The 10857-nt window shown below is 47.1% G+C and overlaps 1 protein-coding gene and 1 pseudogene across 1 annotated transcript; one reads left to right on the top strand and one right to left on the bottom strand.

Moving 5' to 3' along the window:
* The first annotated feature begins 107 nt into the window (after window positions 1–107).
* On the top strand, window positions 108–2718 carry LOC112887674 (annotated as a pseudogene).
* Window positions 2719–3186: 468 nt separating this feature from the next.
* LOC112887673 lies at window positions 3187–7346 on the bottom strand. Its single transcript, XM_025953918.1, has 6 exons — window positions 6823–7346; window positions 5606–5720; window positions 4468–5189; window positions 4160–4262; window positions 3672–4012; window positions 3187–3574 (listed from the first exon to the last, which is right to left on the bottom strand). The coding sequence occupies exons 1-5, from the start codon at window positions 7204–7206 to the stop codon at window positions 3720–3722; spliced, it is 1617 nt and encodes a 538-aa protein (XP_025809703.1). The 5' UTR covers window positions 7207–7346; the 3' UTR covers window positions 3187–3574; window positions 3672–3719.
* Between the last annotated feature and the right edge of the window lie 3511 nt (window positions 7347–10857).

The raw sequence follows: 10857 nt of genomic DNA, 5'->3' as shown, positions 1-10857 counted from the left end.
TTGATCTGAAGCTGGATCGGATCCGACTCCGGTAGTACCACCGAAACGGGCCCATATAGACAAATCAGGTCAGGTCCAGAGCCCACACGGACGGCCGTCCCCTTTTGCCCTTTCCTCTTCCTCCGCCAGCACTGGAAACACGATCCCTAACCCTAAGTCGAATCCCCCCCGAGCCGGCCATGCCGCAGCCGGCGCGGGAGCGGTGGGCCATCTTGGCCGAATCCACAAGGTGGTGGCCGAATCCCTTCGCCGATGCTACAGAGCTGCTCTACGTCGCGCTACCGTCGGTCCTAGACGAGCTGCCAGCGGATCCAGTCAGGCGTGGCATGAACCGCTGTGTGAAGGTGTGAGCGGAGGAAGGCTGAGGTATGTACAAATCCACGGCGGCCCCAATGCGCCGGTAGTCACAATGTGGGCGCTTGCAGACCCTCCGTGCGCTGGGGACTGGGTCCATGAGCGCAGCTTTGCCTTTGGCTGATGTCTGGGCCGACCAGAGCTACCTGGACACCACACCACCACAGAGGATTCCAGCCCTTGCACTCCTCCGCCCCACGGACCCCGACAAGGTATATTTCTTCATCAGCTCCTGCATCTTTGCCGTGGACCTGCGGATGAGGAAGGTGGTGGAATTCAGTGACTTTTGGATGCCCAAACCACCACCCCATTTGAAGCGCTCCTCTCACTTCGTCCACGTATGGCGGAATGACCCTTCATGCCGTACGTATCTTCTCTGTTTCATGCATGAGGAAACTATTTCTCTGTTTGGTCATCTGTAGTAGCATTATGCATTTCCTTACTGTTGACATGATGCTAGCTTGTTTATTAATATCTTATTGTCGATTATAAGTAGGCACTGGATAGATAGTTTAATAGGTCTTCACATTCATCGGACCCTTTTACCTGTTTACCATCAGGATCATCCATAAGCAAGAAGTTGTAGTGCTGATAGAAGCTCGGATAATTCTGATACTATTGCTTGTGCAATTCTAAAGGCATGCAATGTCGGCTGCTTACACGTGTTCTTTTGTACTCCATTCATGCACATTTTCCTATATGCTCCATTCATCCACATTTCCTATATACCCCATTTATATTTTGCTTGTATGTGTGGCACTTTTGGCACTTTTTGCTTGTTGACTGCTGCAGTTGATGGCTATGCTGGTTCGGAATAATTTTGTCTCGTTATGTTTTCTTGTAACCGACCACTTAATAAATGATATGGAAACTGCCAATAAATCACCCTCGTTAAGAGGTGCACTCCGATACTATTGATGTCCAATAGCTTTGATAGTAATGGCTGGATCTACTAATACCCCGTCCATTGAGTATAACAGAGCAAACGATGAGAGGGGGGGCTTACTACTGCATGGAAGGATGGTATACTGGAACGCAGGTGTTCTTACTCTTTCTCTGGCACCTGAGAAAATAGAGTTGGCTGACTATAACATGGAAGGCCCCGTCTCGCGATCTTGCTTCTAGAGTACGTACGGGAACATCCAATCGAGTGCCTGGGTGCTCCGATCTTGTTCGTGAGGAAGAAAGACTGCCTTTTACTGTGGGAACATCCTCATTCATTTTCTAAAGTGTTCCTTAAGATAGATAAGCAAATCAACTTGCATGGGAGTTATTAGTTTTCGTTTCAGATATTCTGTTTGTCTCCGCAGAAAAATGTTCTAGCCACATGACTATATAATGCTTCTACATTTTTTTGATGTTTCAACCGACGTGCTCTAATTGGCTTTTATTTAACCATTGTTAACCTTTACCTTTGTAGGGCCAGATATTCTACCGAGTTGTTTCAGTAAGGATAGATTTTCTGTAGGGCCTGACTTTAAGAAGTTGGAAAAAAGGTTTGCAGCTGCTCAGAGCAGGTCAGCCTAATTTCAACGAAAACTTCTGATTCATCATGCATAAGCATTACCGTTAACTTTTGATTATAGGGTATTTTTGAGGTCCTGATACTGTCTTCTTTTGATTCAGGTCGACTGCTGCCAAGCCTGTTACATTTGCAGCTGCTCAGAGCAGGTCTACTTAATTCCACTGAAACCTTCTTGTACACATTTCCTTATCTTCTGATCAGAGGGTAGTTTTGAGGGTCTAACTGTCTTCTTTTGATTCAGGTTGACTGCTGTCAAGCCTGATATGCACGACAAGGGTATGTACCATATGTTCTATGCTTCTTTGGTACTGATCCCATTAAGTTATTTCATTGCAGTAATTGTTGTTGGGGTTCCTTGATGTGGGCTTTATGAAAAAAAATTATCGAATGTGTTTCAGTATTTTGTAACACCTTAAACTTGTGGCTTTTCTTAACGGCATCTGGTTTATTTTCAGGTATAAGGTTGAAAAGAATTCGGGATCATGATGACATGCAGATGGAGGAGCTGGAAGCTAAAAGGATGAAGCTGAAAGCTGTATTTTCTCAAGTAATAGAATCCCGGAAGAAGAAGCTGATGGGCTCCTTAACCATGAAGGAAGGTGCCATGAGTGCAATTGGTGTTTAGTATACGTGGCTGAGTTGTACTGTGGTGTTGGGTTATGTTTTAGGTGGTGTTATTCGTGTAGTCGGCTTTAACTTGGGCAGTGCATTATGTGAATGGTTCTCCCGTGGCCTCTTGAAACGATGGTACGAACTCAGAGCGAAGCACGATGTGCATGTAACCTCGCCTTTCTCCACTCTTTTGGCAATCTGGTTAGAAATGTTGGAGGTTGTCTGATCAGTCAAGTTTCAGAGACGAGACCCTACTGCATGATAGTAGTGGAGCTAGTAATACAAAAAACCAGCAAAGTGACTTGGAAATGTACATGGGCCAAAATCAACACAAAAATGCACAGTGCGTCAACAATCGGCCCACAAACCATGCACGAAAACGAAAGGCAACACGGACACGAATCTCATGCGGAGAATCTCTGGCCGCTCAGAATTCGAGTGATGATGAAGTAGCAAATGTTAGCTTACTGAACCAATCAGGTCAGGTTTCTGATCTATCCTAAGCTTATGGACCTGATGCCAATCAGGACCATAGAACAAAGCACGAGTAATTACTGAGCACAGAACAGTCTGCAAACAGGTTAACAACTTAACATCACATTCCAGTTCCATCCAGGATCGACCTCCAACAGCTCGAACACTGAAAAGCAGAGTAATAGGGTAGGGTTCCAAAGAAAGTGCAAGCTCCAGATCCCAAATCTAATAGTACATCTTACTATTGAATCAACCTCCACCTTTTAGATTCAGAAGATAGTACTCCTCAAATATCAAATCGTAGATTAGGTGGCCCACGTATCATTGTACCTAAAAGTAAAAAACAACCTCCGATAGAACTGAACGACTTAGCCATACTGACACTACAATTTTCTGAAGAAAGACAGTACTTTTAGACCTCCAATAGAACTCACTCAACAACTTAGCCATACTGACATCATAATTTTTTTCTGAAGAAAGACAGTACTTTGAGGATATATCAAGCCTAAAACAAACTGAGAAAAGGAAACGTTGACAAGAAGAAAAAGACATAGCTTAAGGTCATCCTTTTCGCTCCTAGCTTCAGCGCATTCTCCCTTCTCCTGTTCTCTGAAAAAAAAATAGGGCAAGTGAGAATCCAGTGAGACAAGCCTAGAGGAAAAATTCAATGGGGGTGAGCAGGCCAGATGTAGCCAAAACAACTCACAAGGTTCATATTTCCCGAAAACTAGTACGAATTGCCAGACTTCTTCCTCTACACTTTCCGGTGCTTGCTTGAGCATGTCTTGTTGTGCCTTTTGAGGTGAGAGGTGCCATTCTTGGAGTGACCCTTGTAACACCTGTCACAGCAGTGGCACACTGCATACACCCTGTCAGGATCCATGGTGTAAATCTTGGTGAAGTACAGCCAAATTTCTGATCTGCCACCGGGAGCACCAGTTCTCTTGCGCTTTCCAACCCGTGATTGATCACTTTGACCAACCTCACCGAGCAAGCAGTCACGGAGCAAGGTGCTCATGCACGCCTTCACCTCTTCTTCACGCTCACCTAACGGATGGAAGTACGGAAGGTTAGTTTTGACACTTGATGCTCGTGCAAAGTTTTCTCTACTGCTAAATTGATGCAATGAAGTACATGAAGACTCGCTGCAGTGATTGAAGTATTTTGGGGATTAAGCTGTTCAATATATCCTACCGATGTAGCGCTCTTCTTCTTCGTCGTCCCCATTCCACATCATTTCTAACTCTTTGACGGCATCTTTGAAAATTTGGATTACCTTGCGAAACACCATGCTCCCCTACAAGTAAGCGCACGTCAAGTGTGATGAAAATGAAAGCATAACAAAGGTGCTGCAACTTGTATACTAGCTGGTTTAATTGGATGAATTCTGGATGCACCATAGAGGTTCTTACATAACAGAAGTAAGTAAAATTTTCACATGTTTAGTACGTATTTGCTGCTAGTTACTTGAAGAATTATTTGTTTGTGAGAGATCCTTATACCTCAAGAAGCAGGTCGCGGGTGTTGTAGTCATCGACCTGGTGGTACTCGAGCATGATCCAGTCCGTCCTGGTGCCGTCATCATGGTGGAACTCCAGGGTCCTCTTCAGCCCGGCGTACTGCGGCACCGGCAACTGACCGATACGGATGGCGATGAGCTTGTCATTACTCTTAATCTCCTCCCAGCGCCCCTGATGCGTCTTCCGGTTCAACGAGCTCGTGAAGTAGCGTGGGGTGGGAAGATCCCACGGATCCACACTAGCGTTGAGGTCCGGAGAGTCGACAACCCTTCCCTCCATCTTCCCCTGCTTGTAGAGATCGAGGTTTGCGCGGAGCTCACGCAGGCTCTCCTGGTCCTCAGTGGTGGATGATGGATTGTTGTTGCATGTACATGTCTTAGTCTTAAGGTGCCTTCTGAGGTGAGAAGTGCCATTCTTGGAATGAGCCCTGAGCACCCTGTCACAGCGGTGGCACGCTGCGTACACCACATCGGGATCTTTGGTGTTTATCCTGGTGAAGTGCTGCCAAACATCATCTGATTCTCCATCTGGAGCAGAGGACGCAGTTGGGAACTCCCCGCACCCAGATTCTGCTTCTTGGCAACCTTCCCATAGGGACGGCATAACTTCGTCGAACAGACTTCTTTTCACAACATACAATTTCAAACCTAAGATTATCAGCTTCATGTCGTCACCTAAAGCCCCACGCAGCCATTGTTGTTCACCTGTGGAAGAGCTAATATTAAAAAAATGCAAATACCACCCTGCAAGTCACCTATAATTGCGAATTAACGCCTACAAACTAGAATAGTTGCTGTTTACCATCCTAGTAGTCTAAATGTCCAATCCTTTTGCAAAGTGCACCCTTGGTGTTCTAATTTGACGCCATATATCAACATGTTTGATATGATTCAACCTTGCATTGAGTAGTACATTAGATCAAATGTTTTGTTGTAATAGCTTACTCCACGAATCTGGCCAAAAGAGAAGCTAGGGAATATGCGGGTGTGGCATCTAAGCAACAAGCCTGTAATTGCAACTTGAAATGACTTTTACAAGGGTATAATTACAAATTGTGTTGGCCAAAAACTTAAGGAGCATCATCACGTACAATAAGGAATTATCAGGGGATGAAATGTACCGTGCTTGGCGAGTGCTTCACGGTAAGCTTCCATGACCTTGTCAAGACGCTTCAAACCAGAGTGGACCCGATCTTTGCGTTTTTTCCTGAATACCTTACGAAGAACCATATCATCCTACAAGTAAGCAAGGAACGTATGGGCAAAATTAATCCACGCTTGAGGCGGCATTTATCAAAGATGTTATTTGAAATGGTTATAAAAAAATCTAATAACTAATATATCTTTTTTTGATGGAGTTGGAGCTATCTGGATGTGGTGTTTAGCTACAAAGGTATTCTCAACTCTAAAAAAAATATAATTTTCTAGATGTATTGCCACCGTGGCCTTGGTTCACGGGATCCACGTGTCATGCTCTTCCCTAGTCCGTTCGCCGGCCGACGGCCCACCATCGACGCTCTCTGCGACCATCCTCCCTGGAGCTCAGCGGCGGCGGTGGCGCCCGAGCTCCGCTCCAGCCGGCCGCCCAACAACGCTGGAGGCACAGGTCCCGCGAGGCCAGCTCCGTCTCGTCCGTGCTTTGGATTTGCGCTCGATCGCCCGCTCTTCACGTCGCCTCCACCCGCCGGTCCCGTCGCCCCCCGCTCGTAGCCCACCGTCACCCCGCCCGGTGCAGGAGCCGCGTTCTGCCGCCGCCTCACCTCCGGCAAGCGGGGAGTGCGGGGCCGGTGGGGAGGGAGGCAGCGCCGGCGGTGGGAGCAGAGGCGGTGGGGAGGGAGGCAGCGCTGGCGGTTGGAGCCGAGGCGCCGGCGGTGGGGAGGAGGCAGCCTGCTGCCGTCGCCCTGCGGGGCGGCGCACGCGCACCTCGACGGAGGTGTCCCCACGGTTGTAGGCCGCGTGCAGCAGCTTCGGCAGCGCGGCGCGACCGCCCTTGAATGGTGCTGCGGGCCCGCCCCGGCCGCCGACGCCGGAGAAGAGGGACGGCGCTCGGCGCTGGGCAGAGGGGAGGAGGGGGGCGGCGCTCGAGGGTGGAAAAAAGAAACGAACCGGTTTTCTATGTAACTTATCCTACAAATCCACGTTTAGATCCGTAATCGAGTTTTCTGGAGTTGCAAAAGAGATGCTCCAAAACTTCAAATTAATTTATTTAAACTACAGAGCTCCATAAAATTTTGGTGTTAGAGTATTTAGCTACAAAATTCTTTGGAGTTAGTGGAGTTCAAAATCATAAAAAACAGCTGTATCTCTCAGCATGCAGATACAGCGATGTCGGTGTTACCAGTATAAACATGTCATCTTCGAGGTGGCTGTACTCGTGCATGACCCAGTCCGTCTTGGTGCCGTTGTGGTCGTAAAACTCCAGGGTCCTCCTAACCCCTTCGTAGCACGGCGAGCTGGAGGGCGAGGACGAGCCTTCTCCTCCTCCCTCGGAGCGGATCGCGATGAAGTCGTCTTCTTTCTCTTCCCAGTACCCAGAATGTGTCCACAGTCTCGAGCTCCCCGGCTTCTTCTGCATGAGCATGACGAATTGAGCAGGGAGATGCCATGGGTCAGCCTCGGCTAGGCCGGCGTTGGCCTGCAGCTTGCGGTAGGCTATGCGATGCGTCTCCTCCATCGCGTCGTTGATGTTCCGAAGCGTGGCAGCGGCGCCATCGGGTTCCATTGAGATTGGAAAAGCCGGCGAGGGTAGGAGGCAAGTTTGACTTGCAGCTGGGAGCTTCTCTTTCGGGGGTTAGGGGCGGCCGGCGCTGGAGGGGAAAGGGATGGTGGAGGCCAGAGGAAGATTTGCTTAGCTGAATGGGCAAGCTCCTGCCTGAGGCCCTGAGATAGCCCGAGCATTAATTTTATAGTGACCTGGCTGCTGGCAGCATGCGAGGCCATGGCCCACCACATGTCACGGGTCGGGCTTACCACAGCCCGGCACCGCAAAGTGGCAATTAGCCCTTTTTTACTGTTAACATCTCACGCGAATAACAGCCTCCGACGCCGTCAATATTATTCCATGGCGTGCTGTCGTCGGGCCGGCCCTAACCCGCCAGTCACCGTGGTCGTTACGACGAGTCAGCATCGACGCTTTCTGTGCGTGATGGCTCATCGACTGCTAGGTCGGGCGCCCCCGGCCCGGCTGGCTGCCGTACGCGTGACTGAGGTAGGGAGAACCGGCCGGGGAAGGGCGCGTCTGCTTGCGTTGCCTGCCTGGCCTGATTGCATTGGGTTCTTGTCCACTCCATGACCCTCTTGGCGCACCTCTTCTGAATCTCATCTTACCTGGGTGAATCACCAAACGTACAGACCGATGGATCGAGGACTCCAACCGCTGGACATTCGTTTCAGTTTATTCTTCAAGCAGTAGTCTTTTTGGTTTGTTTTCTGCTGCCTCCTCGTTATTCACCCAATGAGATGTGTGGAGATGTGCTGATCAGCACATTTATTTGATAGCAATAGGATTTATTTCAATTAGTCTACAACAGCAACTGCAAGCGGTTCAAATCCTCTCAAACTACAGCCACCAAAGGAAACGGGTTGACGACTTTTATTTGGCCCCTTGAGACTCCTCCTTGTCTGCGTTTTGCAGCAGTGGTTGCAGACTGCATAGGTCAGCACCCCACCGGGGCCGTCTCCGTAGATCTTGCTGCTCCTTGCGCGCTTCCCCGAGATAGTAGTGGAGCTAGTAATACAAAAAACCAGCAAAGTGACTTGGAAATGTACATGGGCCAAAATCAACACAAAAATGCACAGTGCGTCAACAATCGGCCCACAAACCATGCACGAAAACGAAAGGCAACACGGACACGAATCTCATGCGGAGAATCTCTGGCCGCTCAGAATTCGAGTGATGATGAAGTAGCAAATGTTAGCTTACTGAAAATTATAAATCCCATTTTCGAAATTTGGTTTTTCCTCAAGCACGTGATATGCACAACGGCGAAGCTGGCTTAGTACCTCGCGCGCCCTTCACGTGCGTTCATTTTTACTGTGATTTTATTGTGCTATACATAACTGTTTACAAACATAAGAAATTAGGATAGCTATTTTTTAAAAAAAATTCTAAATGTAAGAAAAACTATTACAAGGCCCGTGGGCTCCTCTCTAGTTGGGCGATGGGCCCATGTGAAACGGTTGCTAGGCCCAGAGGCCCAGTGCGGTCACCACATCAGTTGTCAGCCAGCCTGCTACAAAAGGCACAGCCTTCTGGATTTTTTTTTAACTTTTTATGTTTTATTTTATGAATATTTAAAAATATACATCCAACCGAAAAATTTGCAGATCTATACCACCGCTGCCAAATGAAACAGCTATAGCCGGATGAGATGAACTGGTGGTAGATGCATTGTAGCAAACATACCGCCGGTCCATCCGGCGAAATTTTCCTTCTCTAGGTAGCTCACTTTCAAGGAGATAAACTTTATATGAAAATTGTAGATCCTGACGAGATCTACAACCTTATGGTTCAAACTTTTTTCATTCGGAGCCATTTTGGGTCTCCAATAATCGATATAAATTTTAAATCTAAAATTTAAATTTTGGTCTGAACACTGGATAATTCACTTTTAAAAAATTATAACTAATTTATGTGAACTCAAATGGAGATAAATTTTATATAAAAATTATAGATCTCGACGATATCTACAACTTTGTAGTTTATACTTTTTTCATTAGGTTCCATCTTTGTGCTCAAATAGTCAACAAAAGTTGCAGATCTAAAATTTAATTTTAGATCTGAAGCTTGTGTCGACTATTTGAGCATCAACATGGCACCGAATGAAAAAAGTATGAGCTAAAAAGTTGTAGATCTCTTCGAGATCTACAATTTTTATATAAAGTTTATCTCCATCCGAGTCTATATAAATTAGTTATAATTTTTTAAAAGTAAGCTGTCCAGGGAAGAAAAATTCCGCCGGATGAACCAGCGGCAAAGTTGCTACAGTGCATCTACCGCTGGTTCATCCGGCTGCATGCCGTTTCATTCGGTGGCCGTTTCATTCGGTGGCGGTGGTAGAGATATGCAAATTTTTCGGTTAGATGTATATTTTTAAAAATTAGTAAAATATAAAAATAAAAAAAATAAAAAATATTCAACCTTCCGGGAGCATGACTACCGCCGCCCCGCGGGCGGCGGCACTGTCAGTCTACAGCTCCTTTCCCCGGAGGTGAGCCCACTTCAATTCAAGTTGAATAGCAATTATTTTTAATAAAAAATATTATATACGCTATATATCCCATATATGATTAAAAAATTAAAAATAGCACAACATACGGCGCCGCCTCTTCTATAAAAGTTCCAATATCTTAGGGTCTGTTTGGTTGAGCTTTTCAACATGCTTTTGCTTTTGAAAAGGTTAAAAGCCAACCAAAGGATTGCTCTCATCTAAAGTCATAGAAAAAGCAGTTTTTTTAATTCAATTTTCACAGCAGCTTCCCCCTAATTTTTTGGCTGTGGGAATATTCTTTGCTCACAATTATCCCGTTGCCGCTGGTTATGAACGCACCTACCTCTTCAATTTTTTTTCTTTTCCCCGCCCCCTTCCTGTCCCCGCGTCATCCATCGCGAGAAAAAAAGCAGCACGCTCTAGGCATCACGCGCGAAGGACTTGGGGCGGCGGATAGCGTTCGGCCGCCGCCGGCGCTCCGGCAGCCCTCCGGCTGCGCCTCCTGTCAGACCCGGGGCTATGGAACTATGCACGCCGCATAGATCTACTAGGATAGGATAAGGGATGGGGCATGGCCCACCTCCACGCTAGGTGCAACTACTCGTTAGTCGGTATAGAAGGAAACCACCGAAGAGATATCTGGGTAGGATTTCTGCGCAAATATCGGGTTAAGATTTCCATGTAACCCTATCCTCCTAGACTATATAAGGGAGTGTCAGGGATAGATACCCTGGGTACCGCAAGGAAGCTACCCATGAGGAAAAGGAAGTCTGATTCCTACTAGGATTCCATGTAATTCTATTAGGACTCGTACCTTATAATCCTACTAGGACTCTTACCTTGTAATTCTACTAGGAATCCTGTCCCCTGGGATATATAAAGGAGGGCAGGGATACCTAGTTAGGTAGAAAGGAGCAACTAGAGAGAACCAACAGAGAGTAGCCAACAGGCAGCTCAACACTCAAGCGCAGGGCGCAATATACAACACCCCCAAACAGGACGTAGGGTATTACGCTACTCTAGCAGCCCGAACCTGTCTAAATCTGTGTCTTGTGTCCTTGCGTTCACCTTCAAGTTCCAGATCCGGCGATTCTTCACCAAATAATCACCTACCTTAGGGTATCCCTATGTAGGCCGACGGTAAAAACACCGACAGGGAGGGC

This window comes from Panicum hallii, chromosome 3, assembly GCF_002211085.1.
Source record: "Panicum hallii strain FIL2 chromosome 3, PHallii_v3.1, whole genome shotgun sequence".
Taxonomy (NCBI): Eukaryota; Viridiplantae; Streptophyta; class Magnoliopsida; order Poales; family Poaceae; genus Panicum; species Panicum hallii.
Note: the sequence above shows the minus strand (reverse complement) of the source record. Positions and strands in the feature narration are given on the sequence as shown.